At 53.2% G+C, this 26,378-nt stretch overlaps 1 protein-coding gene across 7 annotated transcripts in view; it reads left to right on the plus strand.

The window, feature by feature from the left end:
- Positions 1-12,668, plus strand: part of AGAP1 (ArfGAP with GTPase domain, ankyrin repeat and PH domain 1) — a 562,160-nt gene extending 549,492 nt beyond the window's left edge. For 4 of the 7 annotated variants that reach the window (XM_070780389.1, XM_070780391.1, XM_070780387.1 and 1 more), the window contains 2 exons: positions 9,590-9,845; positions 12,127-12,667. In XM_070780389.1, coding sequence (XP_070636490.1) covers positions 9,590-9,845; positions 12,127-12,330 — 460 coding nt within the window. In that variant the 3' untranslated portion in view covers positions 12,331-12,667. Of the gene's footprint in view, positions 1-9,589; positions 9,846-12,126 lie in introns of all 7 variants that reach the window. The other 3 variants (XM_070780388.1, XM_070780386.1, XM_070780390.1) reach the window with 2 other exon arrangements.
- Positions 12,669-26,378: the final 13,710 nt, after the last annotated feature.

Below are 26,378 nucleotides of genomic sequence, written 5' to 3' on the forward strand. Positions count from 1 at the left end.
GTCTTATCCAGAGAAAGCCGCGTTTGTGGAGACAGGAAGGCCGAGGCCAGAATCACCGCAGGACCACTCCTGACATCCTCCCAGAATATCATCCGTCCTGCCTCAACGACGGGCAAGGACCTGGGGGCATCCGGTCACGGCTCCCGTGTCTGCCCCTGGTGACCACACAACGGAGCTGAAAGCCAGTCAGAAGCGTCGTGGTTATTTACTAAAGCACTGTTTTCTGGGAATCCAACCCATTAACCTCGTCACCCCCTTGGCAGCCCACTGGACCGTCCCTGCCAGACCGCGGATGCAGCTGGTGGCAATGGAGTGGGTCTGCATTCCCCCCAGCCACCCAGCGCACGAGGGACCCACCGCAGCAAGAAGGGTTTCTTTAAAGAGGGTGGCCCAGATCCGGTCCAGGCGCCTCTCACTCAGCCCCGAGGTTCCCCGAGGGTCTTTGAGACCCGCCCTGCCCTTTGCTGCTTGCCGACAGGCGTTTGTGCTGCTTAGGTGACGTCATTGCACCCACAGCGACAGGTCCCCCGGGGACCCGGCTTCTGTCCTGAGTGCTGGCATCTGCATTGGCTTCCATTCGCACAGCCCCTCCACCGCCACCCCATGCCCACCCCTCCCTGCCAGACACACATACATGCACTGGTGATTTCCTTTCTCTTCATTCCCAAATAATTTTTGGTAAGGAAAAAAAAAAAGGGAAAACAGCCGGATTGTCTGCATCCATGCTCAGTCGCTTCAGTCATGTCTGACTCTGCGAGCCCATGGACTGTAGCCCCCCAGGCTCCTCTGACCATAGTATTCTCCAGGCAAGAATACTGGAGCGGGTTGCCATGCTCTCCTTCAGGGGATCTTCCCGAGCCAGACAGATTGTCGAGATCAGCGCTTTTCCTCTACAAAGATGAACACATTCTAGACCCAGTGATAAAGATGTTCTTGATCACCACTAAGCACTTGGCCTAGGAGATGTGTCTGGAGGGGCTGGACTTCTACTGAGTAATTTAAAAACCTGTCTGTGGCTTGTGCTGCCCTCCACCCTGGGTGGTACAGCTCAAGATTCTGCAAAGTAACTCACACCTGACCCTCCAGCAGGTGCTGAGATGGCTGAAGAGAGCAGGCAGGCAGGGTGCTGGGGACAGAGCTGGAATCCCACAACCCAGGAGATGCCCTTCTAGACAGGTCAAGTGTCCTTACCTGGGAGGCAGCAGAGCCCAGAGGAAGAGCTCAGGCTGTGAGCACCAGGGGCAACCACTTAGCCATCACAGGTCAGGGACCCAGCAAGACTTTCTTCACCTTCTAAAGCGACGAAAGTCAGCTTCTCTGGTGGCTCAGGGATGAAGAGTCTGCCTGCCAATGCAGGAGATGTGGATTCCATCCCTGGGTTGGGAAGATCCCACGTGCTGTGGAGCAACCCAGCCTGGGTGCCCCAACTACTGAGCCGGTGCTCTGGAGCGTGGAAGCTGTGACTAGAGAGTAGCCTCTGCTTGTTGAAACTAGATGAAAGTGCACACAGCAATGAAGACCCAGCACAGCCAAAAATAAGTAAAATAAAATGAGGGGAACGGTGGCAGGACCTACCCACCAGGTCATCAGGGTAAAACTGCATAATTGCCCAGCCCGACAGCTAACACGCCAGCAGTATCTAGTAAACATCAGCTCTGATGCTGCTGGGGATTTTCCTGGTGTACAGAGCAGAGTCCAGCTATTTAACAGTGACCTGTCTGTGGATCGATCACCAGAAGCCCGTTGCTTGGCCCAGGCCTGAATTAGGAAATAAAGGTCAAGAAAGGATGAGGAAGGCCAAGGTTTACTGTAAAACAGAAGCAGAGATTGACACATACCCGTGTGCGCTCCATCACTTCAGTCGTGTCCAACTCTTTGCAACCCTGTGGACGGTAGCCCGCCAGGCTCCTCTGTCCTTGGGATTCTCCAGACAAGAATACTGGGGTGGATTGCCACGCCCTTCTCCAGAGGATCTTCCTGACCCAGGCATCAAACCCGCGTCTCCTGCCTGGCAGGCGGATTCTTTACCACTAAGCCAGTTGGGAAGCCCGTGTATATACCAGCTATATACACATATACCGTAACTGTACTATGCTGTGCATACTGTACACAGCCCTTGTATATAGTAGCATATACACACTACTGTATATAAAATCGACAACCAATACGGACCTTCTGTATAGCACAGGAAACTCTACTCCGCACTGTAACAGCCTATATGGGATGAGAATCTACACGAGTGGATGTATGTGTATGTGTAACCGATACACTTTGCTGCACACCTAAACTAACACAACATTGTAAATCAACTATACTCCAGTCACATTTGTTTTAAAAAAAGAAGGAAGAAAGAAAAAACTACACACACACAAAAACCCCAGCGAACGCTGTTGAGGACAAAATGCTAGTCACGTCACACGCGCGGCAGCGCTTCCGCTCCCTGGGGTAAGGCGGCCCCGGCCCCCGTCCGGTGGCTGAACTGCTGTGACAGCCACCCTTCCCTGACTCCCCTTCAGTTACGTGAGGGCAGGTGAGCCCTCGCCGTGGGCGCTGTCCCTGTCGTCAGTGTGATCACGACACTGCCGTTGCCTGGCTGGTCTTGCCCAGGTGCCACCCTTGGCTTCTGGATGCCTGCAGACCTCGCCTGGCTCTCCAATGACCCTGTGTGCCCCCAGAGCTGAGCTCTGCAGTGGCCTTCTGGCATCCAGCCCAGCAGCCTTCGCCCCTGTGGAACCGGCCCCAGGGACCCATGGGGCACCCAGCCCGGCCCACACATGGGTCACTGCTGCAGAGATCGGAGGAAAGCGCTCCTTCCCCGCAGCCCTGACCTCACACATTTTCTTCTGCAAAACACAAAGGGTCATGTCTTGTCTCTGATCTCCCCTGTCATCATCTTCTCTTGACTCTAACCTTGATTCTGTCGTGGTCTGAGTTGGCCATCCTTGCCATGTGGGCGTCACCTGGTGTATTTTATAGGCCCCAGGAGTTACACTCACACCACCATGGACAGGAGGGGACCAGAGCCAGCGCTCGTCCACGCTCAGGCCCGCGTGGGCTAGAAAGCCCTCCTGCCCATCCCATCAAGTCCCCACCAACCTGAGGGCTTCCTCCTCCGCAGGCCAGTCTTGACGGCCCGTGTCTGGGAAGCTCTTCCCAGCTCCCCACCAGGGCCACTCCATGCGCCCTGTCAAACCTGGATGGTGCGGGCTTCCCCAGCCCTTTACGTCTGGCTGCCCCAGCTCACAAAAGGAAAAGCCACGTCCATCAGTTACAGAATCCACCGGTTCCCCCACTGGCTGAAGCCTGGTGCAGAAATGCCCCGTCTCATTTGTCCTGAAGGCTTTCCTTAATGTCCTGACTTCCCCACGTAGGGCCACACCTCCGCTGCCACACACACATGGCATCCAGTTTCTGACATGTAGTGGAAGTGAAAGCCGCTCAGTCGTGTCCGACTCTTTGCGACCCCAGGGACTAAACAGTCCATGGAATTCTCCAGGCCAGAATTCTGGAGTGGGTAGCCTTTCCCTTCTCCAGGGATCGAACCCAGGTCTCCCACATTGCAGGTGGATTCTTTACCAGCTGAGCCACAAGGGAAGCCCAAGAATACTGGAGTGGGTAGCCTATCCCGTCTCCAGGGGATCTTCCCAACCCAGGAATGGAACGAGGGTCTCCTGCATTGCAGGCAGATTCTTTACCAACTGAGCTATCAGAGACACATAGGTCACTCGTAAAAACGTGGCGGGTGCTCCGGGGTCAGGCATCGTCAACAAAGCCAGGTACTGTCGTCACCGTGATCACCATCGCCTTCAGCACCGTCTCAGGAAGCACGCACCCACATCTGGGAGTCAGCACCCCCTGAACTGATGCTCACACTTGATTCTGCCCGCCAGGCCCTAAATCTGCGGGTTGCAGGTAAGGCGTGCCCCTGGGACTGCCTTTGTGGCTCCTTGGCCAAGTCTGCACCCCTCAAGGTCACGCGTGTGGCAAAGCCTCATCTGTCAGGCTGCAGGCCCAGCGGACCCCGCAGGACTCTGGACTCAGGGCTTCCGGGACCTCGGATCCTGGATTCACACACCAGGTGACTTCCGGGGCCCAGAGGGGCCCAGCAGGTCACCTGGAAAGGGCTTCCCCTTAGGCAAGAAGAAGAGGAAAACATTTATCGTTGTGCCTTCGGTTGCGTCTTGCCTTTCTCTTTGGGGGACCGGCCGGTGTCTTTCTTCTGATCAGTGGCCCGTTCTCTCATTTTCCCTGCTCCCTTGCGGTTGATTTATTTAAAGGTGTGTCAGCATGGGGCTCAAATGAGGAGCAGCCGGGCCTCTTCCTCTCTGCTGACGGCCGGCCGTGCCAATAATTCATTTTTTAGCTCATTAGCTAACGGAGGCTGTGAGCAGCGGGCCTCCAGGGGACTGGAATGAGGTGAGGTGATCTACTGCTGGCTACACTGCTCTTGAACTGGCCTTCCTTGGGGAAAATGAGAGGCTGGGCTGAGACGAGAAGCCGGGGATCCCAGAGTCACCATTGGGGTACCCGTGCTTTGGTATCGTGGTTTCTCGGGGCAGTTGGTTTTAGACAGGCTGTTCTAGGGACTTCCCTGGTGGTCCAGAGGTGAAGAATCCGCCTTGCAGTGCAGGGCACGTGGGTTTGATCCCTGGTTGGGGAGCTCAGATCCCCGTCTCCACGTGCCACGGAGCAACTAAAGCCCGCGTGCCACAGCTAGAGATCCCAGATGATACAACAAAGATACCATGAGCCGCAGCTAAGACCCAGCACAGCCAGATGAGTAAATAAATAGAATGATTTTTTTTCTGTCTTTTAAAAATTAATTCGTTTATTTTATTTGGAGGATAATCACTTTACAATATCAGGGTGGTTTTCGCCACACGTCGACACGAGTCAGCCACAGGTGCACAAAGAAAGCTCGTAAGAAAGGAGTCGCTGTCAGAGTATCTGTCCTCCACACGTTAGCTGTTGGCACAAAAGCCACACGGAGACGATGGCCATGTGGCTGCCCAGCGTCGGGCAGACCAGCTGCAGTAACAAAATACCGTGAACTGGGGGAAGTGGGGGTGGGGGAGCGTTCGGTAACAGAAACCTATCTTCTGGAGCTAAGGCCAGCCTCACCCAGTTCCGGAGACTGAGAGTCCAAGGTCAGGGTGTGGGCAGGGCTGGTGGAGGCCTCCCCCTGGCTGGCAGACACCCCTGCTGGCTCTGTCCCCATGTGGCCTTAGCTCTGGGCACACCGAGAAAGCTTCCTCTTCTTATCTGAGGACCACAACCTCATTCAACCTTAATTCCTTCCTCGAAGTTCTGTCTCCAAATACCGTCACACTGGGAGGTGGGGCTTCAACACTTGGATTTGGCGGGGAGGGGAGGGCCAGATATAATTCAGCCCAGTAGCATCCAGGATGGCTTTAGATATCTCAAGGCCGTGGGCAGAGGCCCACCAGACTTGGCCCCAGAGGCCCTGACAGCTTTGGGGTGGCTTGAATTTGCTGAGCACTCATCACCCCAGTCTCTCAGGCCCACCTGCACCCAGGAGTGGGAGGCCCGCAGGTCCCCCCTGGGTTTATCAAGGCCTCTGTCCAGGGACCCCACCCCACCCTGCTGAGCATGTTGCCCAAGAGAAGCTCTTATCTACAGGCACCTTAAAGTACCCAGCGGGCGTTTCAGGCCCCACCCTCCAGCCATCAACTCCGCCGTGTCACCCAGAACACCCCCACGGTGAGCTCTCGCGTGCACGGTTGTGGCAAGAATCATGAGAGATGTTGGTCTCTTCAATCATCCCAACGCCCACAGCTGCTGTTTTGCCAGGTGAGCACGGCGGCCAGGCAGAGCATCATCCAAACACGAGACTTCGAATCCCAAAGCCACCTTGCCTGCTGGAGATGTCACTGTGCCCATTTCACAGGTGAGGAAACAAAGGCCCTGGAAGTTACTGAAGTCGCAAAGGGCTGCAGCACAAAGGAAAAAATGAAGACCTAAACCCCAGCCTCTCCAACACCGAAGACCGCAGCCTTTTATCTCCGTGTCAGTTCTCTTTTGCCTCCCTCTGGCCACTGCAGGAAGCACACAGCATTAAGCTTTCCTCCCCGTGTGTTAGCGTGGGCAAAAATCACAGGACATGGCCTGTTGGTATTAAGTGGTGTATCAGGGCTTAGTTGTCCCACGGCATGTGGGATCTTAGTTCCCCAACCAGGAATTGAACCCGTGTCCTGGTGAGCTTCCGTCTATGGGGTCGCACAGAGTCTGACACGACTGAAGTGACTTAGCAGCAGCAGCAGCCCCTGCATTGGAAGGCAGATTCTTAACCACTGGACTATCAGGGAAGTCCCAGAGTCTTCCTCTTAAAGAAGGCTCCCCAAGGGAGTTCCCTGGTGGTCCAGTGGTTAAGACTCCACACTTCCACACAGGGGACAAGAGTTTGATCCCTGGTCAGGGAACTAATACCTCACATGCCTTGTTGCCAAAAAAATATATATCTTGAACCTAATAAAAATAAAAATGCAGCATATCAACTTAAAAAAAAGAAGACACCCTAAATGGTATGTGCGTTTAGCCCCACAAAACCTGGACCCGCCTTTGTTATGTATTGGGAACCACACTGGTTTTTAAAAGCAAAGGACAGCTTAAATGCACTCATCATTCAGATGCCTGTGAGTTCAGTGAATACAGGTGAGCCTGGGAGGCTGCGGTGGGGAGGGTGGGACTCCCCCGGGGAGCACTCTGACTACAGGAGAGCAGCCAGAAGCTGTGGGTCTGACCTCGTTCTTTGGCTGGGGTATTCGCACATGAAAAGAAAATGGGATAATTGCAGTTAGCGCTGGAGCTCCTGTATTCCATCCTCTGGTTTACCCCTGAATGATTTGGCAATGAGTATTAAAATCAACCGGAGCAGAATAAAAGGCATCTGATTTTAATGCCAACCAAAAAAAATGAGAACTAGCTGATTGGAACTTGAAAATCTGGATGTATGCTCCCCCTCCTCCACTGTCCCTTTTCATTTAATTCACGTTTTGCTCTTTGGCGATTTATGAAATGCATCAACATATGCTTAATACATTTTAAATAAGGTTTTTAAATAACATGAAAAACACAGCCAGTCTTGGGTTTTTTGTCTTTTCTCCTCCTCTATTTTCCAAGATGTTCCCGGAGCTTTTGTGCCCGTCCTCTGGCCCAGGCGAGGGGTGGTATGCAGCCGGCCTCAGAGCTCTGGGTGCGGGTGTGAGTTCTCAGCTGCGGCCACGTGTTCCTCCTGGAAATCTCCGAATGAAAGGGTCGGGGGTCGCTCTGGGGTCACTCGTATGGACCGGGAAGTGAAGCAAAACTAATCCAGATTTACTCCTGGAAGAATTTGTTTGCCTAAGTATTTAAAAACAGATTAGGGCTAACCCGACACTGGATCACTAGGGGCAATGTAAACACGGGTAAAAGGTGTAAACAGGGTCTTTTTTTTCCCTGGAAGAAAAAAGTGTCACGGTAACGAGTTTTCTTTCTCGGGCCTGGCGGAGGCCCCAGGTGATTCCTCTGAGCGGCTTGTTAGCTGTGTACCGCTGACACCCCCGAAGGAAATGCTGAGTTTTAGGGGAGGGCAGTGGCGGGTCCCTGCATGTGTAAGTCTCCACGGGTAATCTCTGTCCCTTCTCATCCGCAGGGCTTCCGTTTCTTCTCTCATCAGCCTCAGCAGAAAGCATCTGTCGGGCCTGAGATGTCCCCCCCACCCCGCCGCCAGCGCCACCCCCACCCCAGCACCCCTGCCCCGCCTCCCTCTGTTCCCCGGACGCTCTCATTTCAAGAGCTCCTTGTGAAGTCTCACTTCAGTCTTTTGCATTTTTTCTGCCCCCCTTTCTCCCCCACCGCCAGCAGCGCTGTGATCTTGAGGATCGCTGAGTTGTTCTCAGTGGTTTTCACCCCTTATTTGAGGAGCCAGAACTGAAATCCACAGGTAGCGCCGGGCGGGCAGGAGTGGACGGCTGGGGCCCCTTCCTTCCGGCCCCTATAAGCACACCTTGCTGTCTGTTTCTCTCTTTCTTCAGCTCTTCCTCCCATCCTGCCCACCCCTGCCTTCTCCCAGCCCTCCGTCCAGTGTGTCCAGCTGCTCTCTGTCCTCTTTGGAGCTGGGGCGGGGGCGGGCTGTGACCACACCCACCCAACCAGGGTGGTGCTTTGGGGGAGGGGCAGCTGCCATTCTCAAGGCCCCTCCCCCGAGACCCCCACCCCCTCCGTCCCGGATGTCCTGCCGTCTGCACCCCTGCTCAGCCTCAGGGGGCCGCCCGCCTGCCTGTAGACTAGGCCCCATCACACTTTCCCTCAGAAACCCAGCTGCTCTTTAGCAGGAAGGACTTGGGGGGGGGGGGGGTTCTGTCTTTTTTATTTGCTTGAAAACGTTTTATTACTGGAGTATAATTGCTTTACCATGTTGCGTGCGTTTCTGCGGTACCGCGAAGGGAGTCAGCTACGTGTGCGCAGGTATCCCCTCCGTCTTGAGCCTTCCCCCACAACACCCCACCCCACCCCACCCATCGAGACCCCGTAGAGCTCCGAGCTGGGCTCCCTGCGCCACATGCAGCAGCTTCGCGCTCGCTGTGTCACACGTGGTACTGCGTGTGTCGGTGACACTCTCCCAGTTCGTGCCCTGCCCCCCACCCCGCCATACTCACGGGTCCATTCTCCGCATCCGCGTCTCTATTTCTGCCCTAAAAAGGAAAGAAACTGAGTTATTTTGTAGAGACCTAGATGGACCTAGAGACTGTCATACAGCGCAGAGTAAGTCAAAAAGGGAAACACAAATATCATGCATGGTGAATGCGTGAATGTGAAGGACTCGTGGACGCCCCGCACTGGGGTTTCCCCAGGTGTTGGGAGAGCAGGCAGTCAGCAGGAACATGAGCTTCGCTTGGGTCTCTTTCCCAGTCTCCCCGCTGGAGTCGCTGCTCTTTCACGTGTGTTCTGCAGCCACATTTTCTTCCCCGGGAGGGTGGAGCGTATGGACTGGAAGTTCAACACACACGCCCCTTCCTGGGCAGATGCTAAGCCCTCAAAGGTCACATCGGGTGGGGGAGTTTGCCTGCCACCCTGCCCGGGGGACTCCAGCCAAGTGCTCTGGGATTCCGGCTCTGACCGTGGCTGCTCAACCCTGTGGCTCGGGCCTCTGGCCTGTGGCATCCACCCTGCATGGTGCAGGCCCAGGGTAGCACAGGGCGCTTCTTCCGGGGCCATGAAAAGGAAAAGAAATCAAGCCCGACCCCTGGCTCTCACACCTTAGGGAGTCAGAATCCCCTGCAGGGCTGGTGAAAATGCTTCCCTCCGGGGATTCTGGCGGGGGGGCGGGGCTGGGATGGGGCCTGAGAATCTGCATCCCTAACGGGCCCAGGTGGTGCTCCAGGTGGGGATCACTTTGTACGCTGCTGGGCAGGCTTTCCTGGAGGCCTTCCTGGTTCTGGTGAGCACACCTGTCTCCTCCGTCCCCTCTCCCCTGGTGGCCTCCTGGGCACGCACCACACAGGCTGGTGGCGGGGCAGAGGGGTCGCCTCCGTCCTCCCCCCCCCCGCCCCCCGGGATTGTGACCGTGCCGGTCTGCTGGCTCTTGTAGGGAAGAGAAGGAACGGTGGATCCGGGCCAAGTACGAGCAGAAGCTCTTCCTGGCCCCGCTGCCCTGCATGGAGCTGTCCCTGGGCCAGCACCTGTTGCGGGCCACGGCCGACGAGGACCTGCGGACGGTCATCCTGCTGCTGGCACATGGCTCCCGGGATGAGGTGAACGAGACCTGCGGGGAGGCGGACGGCCGGACGGCGCTGCACCTGGCCTGCCGGAAGGGCAACGTGGTCCTGGCCCAGCTGCTTATCTGGGTAGGTGGCCCAGCGCCCACCGGGGAGCCCGGGCGAGGCGGGTCCTTGTGCCGCTCCCAGGGGGAAGGCGGTGGGCACCCACCTGAAAAGTGGGAAATCTTAGGAATCGGACAGTTAGGATTGAGGTGTGGGGTGGGCCCCCTGCCTTTCAGCCCACCTGTGTGGGCTGAAAACCCACCAATTTAAAAGGAAGGAATGAACTCAGGGGGGTGTGCCCCCCCCAATGCAGGCAGAGTGCTCCACTCTGCACAGCACTTGCTGCAATTTATGCCAAGTTCATCTTTGCAGTGACCCCCTCGGGTCAAACTTAGTTGCTGATGACCCTGTTGTTCCTTTTACAAAAAACTCCCATCATTTTTGAGGGCAGAGGGGTGGAGAGGGTGGATATAACTGGAACAGTCGGTGTGGTTTTCCCATTACCATCCCTTTGGGTTTTTCATTCACCTAATGCAGAACTGTCGGACCCTCCGCCTTGAGATTTGACGTGGTAGGAGTTTGTCAAAGGGCTTCTTCTGATTAATTTCTACTTCAAAAAGTTTATCTTTTTACATTTCTGTTGAGGCATATGCCATGCAGCTGGAATGGGGAAAAGAAAGGGAGAACATCACGGAGCTGCTTCTGAGAAGCCCACTCATCCTCCACGGCAGCTACCTGCACACCTCTGGGGTCCTCGGCCAGGGGAGTTCCCCCCATTCCAAGGATGGCAGAAAGCTGGACTGAGGGGGTCCCTAGGCAGGAAGGGGTGGTGTGTGCTCACAGTACTGGGACCCTGTCCAGAAGCAGGGGGCTCATCTCCTCCTACCCCCAGGGCAGGGCATGGCCTGTCCAACGCAGCCGAGGAGGATGCTACATTCTACATATTTTCCCTGACTCTTGGGAGAATTAGATGCAGAGGTATCAGAATCACTCAGTGTTCAGCTTCCTGTTATAAAAGCAATTGCGTATGAATCTGCTAGGGCTGCCCTGACAAAATACCAGGGACCAGGGGGCTCAAACAGCAGAAATGTATTTTCTCGTGGTTCTAGAGGCCAGAAGTCCAAGGTCAAGGTGACAGCAGGGCCTTTATTCCTTGAGGCCTCTCCCTGGCTTGCAGACAGCTGACTTCTCACTGTGTCCTTGCCAGGCCTTTCCTCTGTGTGTGAGCATCCCTGGTGTCTCTCTTTTCTTATAAGGACATCGGTCACATTGGATTAGAGCATTACCCGTTGACCTCAGTTAACCTTAATTATCTCTTTAAAAACGCTGTCTCCAACCACAGGCACGTTCTGAAGTACTAGGGGTTAAGACTTCAACATAAGAAGTTGGGGGGGGCGCGGGGAGAAGACGGTTAGTTCCATTAACAAATCATATGCCATCTTTCCCCCTCACATTGGCCAAGAGTCCCTTTCATGCTGATGCTTCCTGAAGACAAGAGATGAGACTCTCATCCATTGTGGTGGAAGAAGTGATCGTCAGTCCACCCTTTTTCAAGACCTGGAAGCTCAAAAACATAGGTGTAATTTAATCTTGTTATTTCCCCTTCTAGTCATCACTCTTGACCATCAGAGATCCTGAGATAGAGTCAACAGGAGGACATACATCACAGCAGTTTATACCAATGGCGACTTGACCACAAAATGTGTAGCCACCAAGGACAGAGGAACTGAATTACGCTCATGGGGAGCAATACTGTGTGGCTCTTAGGAGTCACGCATGTGAATAAGTTTTAATGACCTGAGAAAATGACCAGAGCGCTGTGTTCAGTAAAAAAAAAAAAAAAAGATACAGATAATTTGTGCCAGTTTAATCTCAGTTACCCATATATGCATTTAGATCCAAAGGAAAACCGTTAGAAGGAAATCACTGAGATGTTAACCAAGATTATCTCTGAATAGCAGGGTTATAAGTGATTTTTTCCCTCTTGTGCACTTAGGTATTCCTTATGTATTTCCTACAATGGAAATGAATTGCCTCTGAGATCCTAAGAATGATCTTGTGTGTTTACAATGGGAAAGTCAAAACAGAAATAGCAAAACTAGAATTATCCTTGGTCCATTTCTGTTGCACAGGGGACGGGCTTTAGATGCAGAAAGCACATTGTTTCCTTAAAAGAATGCACCTGGGCGGGGAGCGCGGGCTGCCGGGCTGACCCAGCAACACTGGGCACTGGTCTCCCCAGCCCTCCGGGAGCGCATCTCCGGTGCTGTAGCCACCCAGCTGTGCGCACGCGCACACGGGAGGGACCCCACCCGCCCGGTCCCCTCCTTCCCACTACCCTAACACGGCTCTGTTGCCTCCACAGTACGGGGTGGACGTGATGGCCCGCGACGCGCACGGGAACACGGCTCTGGCCTACGCGCGGCAGGCCTCCAGCCAGGAGTGCACCGAAGTCCTGCTGCAGTACGGCTGCCCCGACGAGCGCTTCGCGCTCATGGCCACCCCCAACCTGTCCCGGAAGAACACTAACCGCAACAACAGCGGCGGGAGGGTGCCCACCGTCATCTGAGGACCGCGGTGTGCCCGCAGCCTCCCGCGCGCGCCCTGGGGAGTCACCCACGTGAGTCCCGTCGGGTCCCCCTCACTTCTCCTGGTGGTCCCCGGCCACGCACCCACCCCCCCCCCACCTCACCCCCAGCAAAATCACAAAACCCAGATGGCCCTCGAGGGGCGCGAAGAGGCTGCAGCGTCGATTCCTTTGCATAGACTACCCCCGACCGACAACACAGGAGCGGCCGGAGGGCCTGGGTTCTTGATGGTAGCACACCGGCGCCCGGACCCCTGGTCCATCCAGCGGCCGGAGAAGACGGAGCGCGGCACAAGGGGCGGTGGGGGGGCGCAGGGGGCGGGGGGGTGGGGGAGGGCGACGCAGCCAGCAGAAAGGGGGTGACTCTCCTTAACTGGCAGTTAAGCACATCAGTACATTTCACCTCTACCAAACGGAACACTTGGATTTCATCTCTTCTCCGAGGAGCTTGACGGCATAAATCAGAAGCAAGCAGAGTTTGTCAGGTTTGAAGCCCCTATGATGGTATGTGTCAAATCAGTTGTAGCTAATCTGTCCAGGGAGGATACTGGCTTCATTACGCTCGTGTAGTTGAGTTCTTCCAGCATTACCGCTGCTTAATAGAACATGATTACTCATCACCGGGAAGAAAGCGTATTAGCGGCGGAGGTAGTTACACAGCACGCTCGGGTGATTGCCACGATGTGATCGCAATATTCTGAGAAGCCGCGTATTATCCCAGACATGTTCTCCCAAGCCCTTGGAGCCCTCCTTTCTAAATTCACTGTCATAATTTAGTATCTGTTTAATTTTTCAGTCCAAAGAGAGGAAATCAGTTGCTGAGTATTATTTGACTGCAGTCTCCTTGGTGCAAAAACAAAATGGAAAAAAATAAATAAGTGACTTGGAATTTCAAAAGGAAACCACAGATTCCGCTAACCACGACATTTCAAGCACACTTAGTAAACTCAGCAAATGTGTAAAGGCTATTTTTATTTTTTTTTTTGCCCAAACCAGAGAGATATTTTTTGTCCTTCTGCCAAGGTGGATGTCTTGGGTCTCAGTCACTCCGGGGCCCATGCGGCCCAAGTCACACAGGCCTCTGTATTCTGTCTTTAGATGAGATGTGTTGAAAATCTATTTGAATAAAAGAAGTTCATAAATATGCATTGATTTTTGTACAGACAAATGGCACCTCTGTTAATTTATAAATTGAACTGGATGTGAACTAATAATATGCAACTAGTTGAGACAAGAGGGTTACAGATCATTGTACATGGGAAGTACTCCCAGCAGTAAGCACTTCCATTAATGTGATATACAGCTTGTAAAAAGGAGCACATCAGAATAAGATGGCGGTACCATTTGCTTATTAAAATCAAGAAAGGGGAGGAAAAAAAAAGCATACTGGGGGGGAAGAGGCACGTGATTGCTCATTACCAAAAGCATGATCACTATCCGACTCTGCTTTTGCTAACTGCGAGGAAGTGCTGTGTTCAGACACAGGGGACTCTCCAAACCCCAGACCCTGGCGCTTTGCAAAGGGCCACCCTGACGACCGCTGCCACTGTGGGGGCACAGACTGACTCATGAGACTCCCTAAGACTTTTTTTTTTAACCTGGTGGCCAGGCCCACCATTTTAGTACATCACCCAATTTGCCGTCATCGTGGTTTCTGGCTGCTTCAGACGTCGGCCACCTCCAGCATGGTGGCCAAACATAACCAACCAGATGGCGACACCTTAGGTTAAAGAAAGGGGGCGACTGTGCCTTGAGCCCCTTGGATGGTGCCCCGTTGAAGGATAGCACAGGATTGGCAGCACCAAAACAGGACCACGCTCCCCCGGCCGCCCCCGGGGAAGTCCCTTGCTCTCATATATGAAACCTTCTATTTTGTAAGAGTTTTTCCTCTTCTTTCACTTAAAAAAAATTAAAAATAGGTGGGGGAAAAAAATAAAGCTTTACACAGTTTCTACGTGGGTCACCGTTTCACAGGCATCTCTCACCTGGATGTAGTTCGGTGGAATCCGGGCGTTTCCCAGGATAAACAGGTGCACAAGCCACCGGCCTGGGAATCTTGAGGACAGGTCCGTAATCCCTTCTCCGCCCGGTTTTTAATTCTGTGTTTCATCACTGTGTGGTTATTTTAAATGTGAATAGAGGGGTTAAAAAAAAAAGTCTTTCCTATTTTTGAAGAACGCATTACTGTTCTAATCCAGCCACACCCATTGGCACCCCCGCCCCACGTTAGCATAGACGTTATTATGTAGTGAACGCAGATAGAGTATAAACGAAATTATTAAATTATTTCATTGTAGTTACTCCCCACCATAGGAATGCTTTATCATAGGGAAGCCTTCTTTTGAAAAGAAACGGAATTCCTTGTAAGGCTTCTCTTCGGGATGTATATGAGTGTGTACAGATTATTAGATGTGTTTATAATATAATATTTTCCCAGATGACTTCTGTTTTCACTTAGCCTTTCACAACCAGTATGCTAGGCTGGTTTCTTCCCTTCCCCCCCTCCGGCGCTGGGGCTTCATTGATTCCTCCCTAGAAAACGTGACCCCTCTCCTGCTATTTTTAGCCATGGTGATCTGCTCCAGGAGGCGGCCTGCTAAATTGTGAGCCCAAGTTTTGGCAACAGAGGAGGCGGTAGTGGGTTTCAAGGGTTTTCTTTTAAAATGAAGGCGGCTCATCTGTGTTTCAGCGTCAGACTAGAAGTCCTTTCTCTGCCAACAGTGTTCTCATTCCCATCTTCAAGCCTCGCTGGCACCAAGGCCAGAGGAGCAAGGATGCAGGGCCCGTGTTAGACATAACCAGTTTGGGAAGGGAGTCCCGTTTTCATGGTTTATTTCCATGTAAGTTCAGGGACATGACGGTGACCCAGGGAGTTAACCGCTGTGGAATCCATGTAACCTTTTCTATTCAGAATTTAAAATTTTTCCTTGACCCGAAACCCACTGGCCGGGGAAGGCGTGTGGTCAGGTGGCCACTCATGAGGGCCCCTGGATGTGTCACAGACCTCTCTGGATTTCTCCAGTGGCCAGGGAAGCCTGCAGAGAAAGGAGCCTTGATTTCTGCCCGTGCGCGCGTGCACCTCGAATTCTAGGCTGGACAGATGGATGGTTCCTCAGGCCAGGGTCCCAGGGCCCCCCTCTTGTCCCCTGTCTTCCCCAGGAAATGAATGGTGAGCATCACGGTCACGAGTCTTTGGTCCCAGAAGCAGGTGCAGCCCCCTGTCCCCCAGGAAGCCTCCCCGCAGTGTGGAATCACCCAGAAGGCAGGTGAGGGCAGTGGAAGCTTGCTGACTGTGGGGCCCTCGGGTGCAGGAGAGAGCTGCTCTTCCTACATTCCTCGGGCTTGTGATCCTTCCATCAGCCCCTTCCTGCGGGGCCCTGGGCCGTGGCTGTGACCCTAGCAGCCCCCTCCCCTGAGGTTCCGCGCAGCCTGATGGGTCTGCTGGCGCCCAGCCTCGGCCTCCAGCATCACCTGGGGCTTCCCACTTGTGTGCCATCCCCACACATCCAGAGTCATGCCCCGTGCTTGCAAAGGAGCTGTCACTGCTTCATTAGGGAACAGTCCAGTGAGAAAGGCAGCCCCAGGTGAGCAGACCTGGGTTCACCTGGCCTCGCCACCCCGCCATGGGCAGCTTCCAGCTTCCCCGGGTCCTTCTGCAGCGGTGAAACCCAGTGGCCTTGCAGGGTGTGGGTCCCATGTGACAAGTGCCGGCCCAACACCTGGCCAGGGGCTGGCTGCTCAGGACACAGGGGTGTTTATTAAGAACAGAACGCGGACAGGACAGGAGCCAGAGGACTAGACCGGAAACCCAACCCCCCCACCCCCTCCCCGAGCTGGCTGCACGGCCACAAGCCAGTGTCCCCAGGAGTCGGCGGCAGAGCCCACTTGCCAGACCCTCATCCAGGCCCCCCTGTCCCTGCAGAGCCCCTCAGTGCCCCTTTCTGTTCATGCATCAGGGGAGGGGGTGGGGCTCTGAGGGCCACCCACCCCCAGGAGTGACCCCACTTCGCCCCGTGCCCTCAGCCCACCCACTGAAGTGCACCCTCCACCTCTTCCTCTGAGTTTGCATTTCTAGGGAAGGACAGCTGGGGGTCTCCCTCACACCATTCACTCCGGCAGCTTCAGGCCGCAACCACCCCTCTCTCTACCCCCAATCTCTGCCACATTGTTGATGCCACAAGCCTGCCCCCTGCAGATGCCTCCTCCGGCGCCCAGAGCCCCGGTCAGTGTCTTTGCCCTCAGTTCAGTTCAGTCGCTCAGTTGTATCCGACTCTGCGACCCCATGGACTGCAGCATGCCAGGCCTCCCTGTCCATCCCCAACTCCAGGAAAGCTTGCTTAAACTCATGTCCATCGAGTCGGTGATGCCATCCAACCATCTCATCCTCTGTTGTCCCCTTCTTCTCCCGCCTTTGATCTTTCCCAGCATCAGAGTCTTTGCCCTGCTTCCCTTTAAAACTAGAGCTTCTTACAGGGCACCCTGGGCTGGCCAGGGTATGGCCTCAGGCTCCACTGTCTGCCTCCCTCCTCCTATCCACCCCGCCTCCAGCCTTCTTCTTTCTCTCTCTCTCTGTCCCTCCCTGAGCCTGTGTGGTTGGTCGGTGAGCACCCACCCTGCGGGAGCTCGCTTCCTTTTCAGGGGTGACACTCGCCTTGTCCCACGCCTGTCCGTGGTGGCCACCTCCTTCCCCTTCAGAGTGGGCCCCGCCTCCTGCTCGACCCACCCCCGGCCCGAGCTGTGCTCCTGGGGGTGACGTGGGCTCCTGTGGCTCCCACCCCGCTGGTCCTTTCCTTGCGTGTAGAATGTCCTGGAAGCAAGAGGGGGCGCGCCGCCTTCCCGCCTGGGGAGGCGCGGAAGCCGTGTCACATTGGAGGGCCTCTATGAGCAAGCCGGGCCGGGTCTCCGAAGCTGCTCAGGAAGCACAGACGGTGGGAAGGCAAGTCTGCCCCTCCCCCTCAACCTGCTCTGTTTACACCCCTCCAAGCGCCCTCCAAGGTCATCGCGACTTTTCCAGAACTCCCCGGGATTGTATTTATGTCCTTCAAGCGCACGAATTGAGAAAGCCGTCAGGAAGGAATTCAGACAGAAAGAAACGTGCTGGAGAGACACATCTTTCTTCCCCAGGAAATATAATTTATTTCTAACTGCCTGCTCATACGTGGGTCTCACATTGTGAAGTCGTGTCTCGGAGTGATTTTCACCCTCATCCGTCCCCAAAAAAGCTACATAAGGGCCTTTGGCACGGAGACTCGCGTTTTCCTCTCTTAGCCGTTAGTCAGACGTGCCTCTTTGGACCACGCCCACCCCCCAGGGACTGCCCTCCGGAAGTGGTGGTCCGCGGGCCTTCAGGTGTGGGCTGCCGAGAAGGGCGTGGCCTGCCCCTGCGCTGCGCAGCGCGGACGGCTCCTTCGTTGTTCAGGTTTCTAAATCAGGTCACCCATCAGTCAAGACCTCGGATTCCTTCCGGTTATGCAGATGAGAGAAGCGGGGAGGGGCGGGGATTGGTCACTCGGGGTAGATGCTCTCTGAATCCCGTCACTGCCAGGAAGTCGTTCCAGGACCCCAAGATGCTGTGAGGTCCAAGAGACAAACATTACCACTCAGGGTTTGCAGCCCTGTCTGTCTCAGCCACCTAAGACATCATTATCTCCAAACCATAGATTTTCTTCCCCTTAGAAAACAAACGCTGTCTTGAAATAGTGTGTTTTTTTTTTTTTTAATATGAATAAATTCCCTGTCTCATTTTGGGTATTTGCTGATTTTAAACAGAGCAAACCCTCTTTTCCAGTTTGGCTGTTGTGGTTTCGGTCCGAGTTGAAATTAGAGGATGTCTCATCAGCAGGGGATTCTGTAAAACAAGAAGGTCTGTTTTTAATCCGTGATTTTTTTTTTTTTTTTTTTGCAGCCCATGCTTTAGACGTATTTCTGTTTCACCTGTGTAGTAGGCACACTCCCCAAAGCAAGGCAGCCATGACCATGAACTTGAAAACCTCTCCTCACCGTGTTTCACTTAGGGTGTGTTGTGTTTTTTTGTTCACCGCATTTGGTTTGGGGGTTTTTGCCTCTTTGGTTAAAATGTCCTTATCTGAGGCCTTCATCCCATCTATCCAAAAAAAAAGGCCTTCAGTGCCAAAGAGAGGGCAGGGTTGGGGCAGGTGTGCCCAGCAGAGACTCACAGTGGTCCTGAAGGCTGTCCCCGGCCCCGGGACACCCAGCACCAGGCGGTGCTGCCCGTGTGCAAGGTGAAGCAGGGTGCCCGTGTGAGTGAGGTGGGCTTGAGGCTTGTCTTCTGTTGGGTCTGACTGGCATCTGTCGAGAGGGACCTCCTGAGGGTCTTGGTCAAGGAATAGGGGAGAGCCTTGCCCATCCTCGAGCATTTAGGACTGATCCAGATTTCAGAGTCAGTGAGCATTCCGTGACCTTCATCTTGAGATGCAGATGAAAGAAAGGAACCAAATGAGATGCGGGAAGGCTGGGGGATCTTTGAAGTGCAGCAGACCCCCTCAGCGCAGTACCCGCTGTTGGGCACAGTCGCCCCAAATCAGACCACGCCCCCCATCTCCCTACTGCCAGGCGGCATCCACGCCAGCCCAGAAGCTAACATCTGAGCAGGTTCAGATACCCTTGTAAAACGGAGAGACTGCCCAACCCCTGGAGGCTCACACTCAGCACTGGCTCGTGGAAGTTACAGCAGTGTTGGGGGTGGACGAAGGACGTCCTGGGCCTCCCCACCCCCCCGTCTCCCCAGGACGCCTGTGTTAGAAACCCTGAGGGCCTGGCTTTGTGCAGAGACTTTGGTGGGCAGCCCAGCGTACTCGGGGGTGCACCTGACCATGCGTTGAGCCACCTAGGGAAAAGGCACGTCTTTCTGGGAGGACAGACGCTGGAGCCTGGAGCCGGGGAGGCCACTGACACTGGCCACGTGAGCACGTCACGCCCCTCCCAGGCCCACCCCAGGGTCCTGGCCCCTTCCTCTCCAGGACTATTACAGGCGTGCTGATGGACTCGAGTGGCTAGGCAGAGGGTACCCTTAGAAACTGCTTTATGGCCGTTCATGCATCTTGGTCTTAGAAATAACACCTCCTCCAAATGTTGAAAAGCAGCACAGTTTCTCTCCTCCAACCAGGTTTTTGCGTCTAAAATACAGCAAATTCTTGAGGCTCCTGCCCGCATCCTGGCTTAGCACCCAAATACTGGTGATGCTGTGCGCCCTGGATCAAAGGCGTGCAAGCTGGCGGCCCTGGGAGGGCTGGTATTCGGCCATGCCAGACACTGGCACCACCACGTGGGTCCCAGGGAGCGGCTTCCTGCCCCAGACAGACCCCCGCTCTCCTGTCCCTGACTTGGAACCAGGTTCCCATCTTGCAGCTGGGTGTGTTACCAAGAGGGAAGCCTGAGCAGGTCAGAGGTGACGACCGAGAGGCATTCTGGGGAGTCACAGGGAAGGCCTGGATGCGGCGCATTCTAGCGCATTTCTCTCTTTCTGTAAATAGCCGTGTATAGAAGATGGAAGAGTAGCCTGGGGTTTATCCAGAGATGAGTTTGTTTTTTTTGTTTTTTCTTTCGGTTGTTTTTATATTACCTCATTCAGCAAGTTTATGTTTCACAATGACTCAATGACGCTTTATTTATATTGTTTGTACTGTAATTAAAACCATTGACAGACATTTCACTTTGCTTGTTATTTCATATGAGCTTGTTTTGATTAAATATGCCAGTTTGTATTTTCCTGCCTTGGGATTTTTTGTGTCAGCTGTACAGTATTCTAAGGGGAAAAAAAAAAGAAGAAAGAAAAATGTGTAAAGTAATGGAGAGAGGTGGCTATAGCGTAGAGGCCTCTTTCTAATAAAGAAATGGAAATATGTCTACCTCGCTTCTTTGGAGGTTTTCCTTGGGTTTTGGGGGTGGGGAAGGGCCGGAGGGGGAGGGTTTATTTGTCATGATTAATTGGACTCACTTACCAAAGGGATTCTCTTAGGGTCAGACAGCCTCTTGCATGAGGAAACTGGCCCAGGGGCTGTAGTCATGGCAAGAGATAAAAAACAAGGAGCAGCTCTTCTGACTTTTTTTATTTATGAGAAACTCCAAGAGGCCGTGGTTCCTCCAGCCAGGAATCGGCAGGGCCCGGAAGCTCTGAAGCAGCATACGTTTGGATGTTATCTTTGCACTGGACTGCGCTGAGCTAGATGTGTGATAAGGCGTCCGAAGTGGCTAGGAAACAAACCCATTCCAGCATGATGCTATTATTAATATTAAATGCCAAAATTTTGGTGCTATCTTTAATAAAGATGTTTGTCTCTAGCATCCAAAAAATAAATTAAAAAAAATTTTTTCTCATGCACAATACATCCTATCTTTACCGCCCAAATCAGAAAAGCATAAAGAAGGTTAACACTCACCCCAAATGCCACCACCCGAACATCACCCCTGTTAGCAAGTTGAGCACCTTCCAGATGTTTCTTTCTACAGAGAGAAGGATGGCTTCTCCCCTGCCCCCCTCCCAAGTCTTCCATGTCAGTAAAGACAGAGCCACACGATCGCAGGACATGCTAGTGTTAAGTTCTGTTGAGATTTCCCCATAGCATGGGGAGCCTACATCACCACAAAGTGTCTTACAAATTTTGCAATAGAAGGGGATGCCATCCTCGGGGGCTCAGCATGCCACCTGGCCACCCAGTCACGTGACCCCCAGCAGGCCAAATTCAAACAATAACAAAGCTGACTTGTCTTCTAGGAAATAACCCCCAAAAGGACAAAGAACAGTGATTTCGGGAGGAGTCAGTCCATTCACATGCATCAGTTCAGGTCAGTCGCTCAGTCATGTCCAACTCTTTGCAACCCCATGAACCGCAGCACGCCAACTCCCGGAGTCTACCCAAACCCATGTCCATTGAGTCAGTGATGCCATCCAACCATTGTTGTCCCCTTCTCCTCCTGCCCCCAATCCCTCCCAGCATCAGGGTCTTTTCCAGTGAGTCAGCTCTTCGCATCAGGTGGCCAAAGGATTGGAGTTTCAGCTTCAACGTCAGTCCTTCCAATGAATATTCAGGACTGATTTCCTTCAGGATGGACTGATCTTATCTCTCCGAAGTCCAAGAGACTCTCAAGTCTTCTCCAACACCACAGTTCAAAAGGATCAATTCTTCGACGCTCAGCTTTCTTCACAGTCCAACTCTCACATCCATACATGACCACTGGAAAAACCATAGCTTTGACTAGACAGACCTTTGTTGGCAAAGTAATGTTTCATGCATACTGGTTATCTATTTGATAAGAGATTTTACAAAACCATGGCTTAAATAAGGGAAGACACCTAGAGGAGGAAGGCAGGCCAGGGTCACCTGGACCATACCAGAAGGCCACCTGGGCCTGGCCAGCTAGTCAACCACCGTTTGTGGGTGCTCGTCTCTTCTCGACTCCCACTGAGGGCTATTCCACGTCCAGCGCCTGCCTTCCAGGAGGGGAGAAGGGAAGGGGCAGCCTAATTGGTTCTTTTTTTTTTTTTTGCCCTTCTAATTCAGCGTCCTTGGAGCCCCACCTGTGGCCACTGACACAGCACAGGCCTGACAGCGTGGGGTCATTCAGGGCTGCAAGGGGGCCTCGGTAGGGCCAGGTCTGGTGATAAGGAAGGGGGAACAGCTGTTGAGTGAGCAGCCCTGGGTCTCTGCCCCTCCACCCTTAGGTTCCCCAACATCCAAACACACCCATCTGTCAACACCCAGAACCCTCCCCAGGGAGCTGTCCAGGGGGCAGGTTGGCCCAGGCTCCGTGTCGCTCGGCGGTTCCTGGTCCATCCTGGTCTGCCACTTCCTGACTGCTCCCACCTTCCCTCCGGTGCTCTTGCGTCAACCTCAGAGCATCCCTTCTCCCCCCTGAAAGGTCAGAGCTGCTCCAGCCCCAGGGGTTAGGCTGAGGGTTAGGAATCCCTCACTTTGCCAGCCCAAGAAATGTTCTGCCAGGTCAGTAAGGTGACAAAATCGAGACTGAGTGCCTAGAATTCACAGCCACATTTTTTTTTAAAGCGAACACATACAGTGCTGGCCAGCCTTCAGTGGAGCTGTCCCCAACACACTATTGATGGAGACCAAGCACAACAGCGTTTCTGCACAGCGACATGGAATTGTGTGCAGAGGCTCTGCGAACCTCTCCTCCGGCCCAGGAATCCAGGGCCCAGACAAGCCTTCATCACAGTGGGAGCTCCATAAATATGTGTTAATTACATGACCAAATTCAATGTCTAGGAATCTGGCCAAGGAGTAATGTGATTAATTAGACGTTTCTGTGAAAGATGTTCATGGCTACAGTTTTCGTAATGACAAAATATGGAGAATAAACAGAAAGTGTAACAGTAGGGGGATAGTTACGTTTTTATTGAAGTATAGTTGATTTATAATATTATGTTGGTTTCAAGTAAACAGCAAAGCGATTCAGGTATATATATATATATGGGAAGGTAAGTCATCTCAGGTTGTTTATCGCCTGGGGAAATGATACAATATACATTCAAAAATTAGGAAACAGTGAATTTAAGACTAATCTATTAAATAAAGACATTCTTTTTTTTTTCTTTTTTACTGTTGTTTCTTTTAACAGACTTTTTCAATGTAAATAAAGACATTCTTATATCCAGAAAAAAATATCCAAAATGTTAGCAATGGCATCTCTCTATGAGGAGTTCTGAGTGGTTTCTATTTTCTTCTTTATACTGTCCACCTGTTCCCCATAAGTAAGCATTTTTTAAAAGTTATTTTGAGATACATTTTAAAGCTCACGGTTTGCCACTGACTCTGAAGAAAATAGTTAGGTTTTTTAAATTAATGTATTTTTTACTCATACTAAGACCCTTGAGAGTCCCTTGGACAGTAGGAGATCAAGCCAGTCCATCCTAAAGGAAATCAACCCTGAATATTCATTGGAAGGACTGATGCTGAAGCTGAAGCTCCAGTACTTTAGCCACCTGATGCGAAAAGCCGACTCATTGGGAAAGACCCTGATGCTGGGAAAGATTGAAGGCGGGAGGAGAAGGGGACAGAGGATGAGATGGTTGGATGGCATCACCGACTCATTGGACATGAATGTGAGCAAACTCTGGGAGATAGTGGAGGACAGAAGAAGCCTGGATCGCGGCAGTCCACGGGGTCACAAAGAGTTAGACATGACTTAGCGACTGAACAACAAAACTGGTGAAATGATTCCTTAACCGATTAATAAAGTACAGAAACAAGTTGATTAAAAATTAGGAAGCTTCCAGGCTGGGAGCAAGCTGTGAGATCGAGAATCTGAAGGGACAAAGTTCAGACAGACCCCTCGCCACAGTCTTGGGCACAGAGCTGGGAACCATCAAGAAGGCCAGGCTCACCAGAGCCTCCCCGCCTCCTCCCCTCCCACGGGTCTCCAGTGTTTCCCCTCCCTCCATCCCTGCCTGCCAGCCCCCTCCCAGCAGACCACGGCTCCTCTCCGGCCCACTGGAGACCCCTTCAAACCCTCCTCCCCACGACCAACTGTCCTCCTAGGGACCTGACCTCACCACCCCCCTGCTCGAAACTTCAAGCTCCCACGGGGAAGCCCGCCATCCTAACGGGGACCCCCGCGGGGTTGCCTGCTCTGCCCGCCTCCTCTCTCACCCCCGCCTCTTGCCCCGGGGCCCCTCACCCTTCTGGACCTCTGTGCGTCTTTTCTCTTCCCTGGGAAGACCACCGCCCACCCTCCCCCGCCCGCCAGCTCCTCATCTTTGGCTTTGGGGTCTCCCAAGAACTGTCTCTTCTGCAAGGAGGTCTCCCCCACCCTGAGGGCCCCCTCCGCCCGGCCCCCGCTCTCGCATTAGGCTCCCCTTGACCGTCACAGGGCACCCCCTTGTGTTCGCCCACTCCTGTGGCTCACTTGGGATCCGCGACTCCACATTGGTCTGGTGGCCCCTAGACTGCCTGGGCGCCGCTCAAATAGCCCCTGAACGAGGGCACAGGAGGCAGAGACAGCCCTGCCCAGGGATCTGGGGTGCAGACAGCCCACCCAGTGGTACCAGTGGCACCATTTTCTCTTTTTCTTCTAATGTTTATTGATTCATATTGAAGTATAGTTGATTTACAACATGTGTCAGTTTCTCGTGTACAGCAAAGCGATGCATATATGCCGTGCGTGTGCTCAGTCGTGTCTGACTCTGCAACCCCACGGACTGCAGCCCACCAGGCTCCTCTGTCCATGGGATTCTCCAGGCAAGAATACTGGACTGGGGTGCCATGCCCATCTCCAGGGGATCTTCCCGACCCAGGGATCGAACCCAGGTCTCCTGCGTTGCAGGCAGATTCTTTACTGTCTGAGCCACCAGGAAAGCCTGTATATATCCTATATATAGCCTATAATATATCTATCTATATACTTTTTGATTCTTTCCCATTATAGGTTATTTTAAGATATTGAATGTAGTTCCCTGTGCTGCATAGTAGATCCTTATTGATTATTTTGTGCATACTGGTATGCACCTGCTAATCCCATATTTCCATTTCACCCCCCATACACACACCATTTTCTTAGGTGGTTCTGCTGTTGAGAAAACTGCACCTCATGTCACTGTGAAGGGGCTGAAGGGGAAAGGGTTGTAGGGAGGCCCCCAGCTCAGCATCTACCCTCTTCCGTGGGCAGTCGGGTCCCCCCGCTGTCCCCAGCCACCGCAGCAGGACCTCAGCCCTGTCCCCGGCCCCAGGCCAGCGTCCAGTTGGGCTCCCTGAGCCCCCACCCGCAGGTCCCAGCTCTGCGGAGCAGGGATGAGCCGGCGGCCCCCCTGGCCCCAGCATGCTCGCACAGCCGCTAAGCCACGATTTATCACCAGCGAGTCCAGTGAGGAGCCTAATTGGCCCATAAATGTGGTCCGATAACCGCACCTGACACCCAAAGACACTGCAGGCAATTAGCACTTATTTATTTGCACGTGGTATTGACCACGCTGGGCTCCCGCCTCCAGGTCTGCCTGCGCTCCAGGCTGGAGGGACAGGACTGGTTCACTACACTGCAGAGGGCACAGTATGCACACGTGCACACACACACCGCACAACTCCACTCCACACACACCACACAACTCCACTCCACACACACTGCACAACTCCACTACACATACACCACGACACACACACACCACACAACTCCACTCCACACACACTGCACAACTCCACTACACACACACCACACAACTCCACTACACACACACCACTACACACATACACCACACAACTCCACTCCACACACACCACACAACTCCACTCCACACACACCACACAACTCCACTACACACACACCACACAATTCCACTACACACACACTGCACAACTCCACTCCACACACATCACTACACACATACACCACACAACTCCACTCCACACATACACCACGACACACACACACCACACAACCCCACTACACACACACCATGACACACATACACAACACACTTACCAAACACTATGCACATACTACACACACACTACACAAAACCACACACACACTACGTACCACACACAGTACATACATTACACACCACACACAAAGCATACACTACATACCATACACCATATATACACACACCACATACACAAACACCATATATCATATCACACACACACCACACACATTACACACAAACTCCACACCTCACAAATACAGCACACAGACCACAGACACACTACACATATACCACACATACTACACCCACACACAAATCATACACTACACACCACATATCACATACACACTTTACACGCATATCACATATACATACACACCACACACACTAACACGCCACACACACTAACACACCACACAGAAACCATACACTACATACCATACGCATCACACCCCCCCACACACACCGCACACACACACCACACACGCTGCACTCATTGCACACACCACACACACGCTATACACATCAGCCACACCCCACACACATGTACATCACACACTCAAGTACCGCGTGCATCCCTGCACTGCTCCTGGCTGAGGAGCCAGTGATGAGATGTGTGCACACACCTGTGCCCTTT

The sequence above is a fragment of the Bos indicus genome, chromosome 3 (assembly GCF_029378745.1).
Source record: "Bos indicus isolate NIAB-ARS_2022 breed Sahiwal x Tharparkar chromosome 3, NIAB-ARS_B.indTharparkar_mat_pri_1.0, whole genome shotgun sequence".
Taxonomy (NCBI): Eukaryota; Metazoa; Chordata; class Mammalia; order Artiodactyla; family Bovidae; genus Bos; species Bos indicus.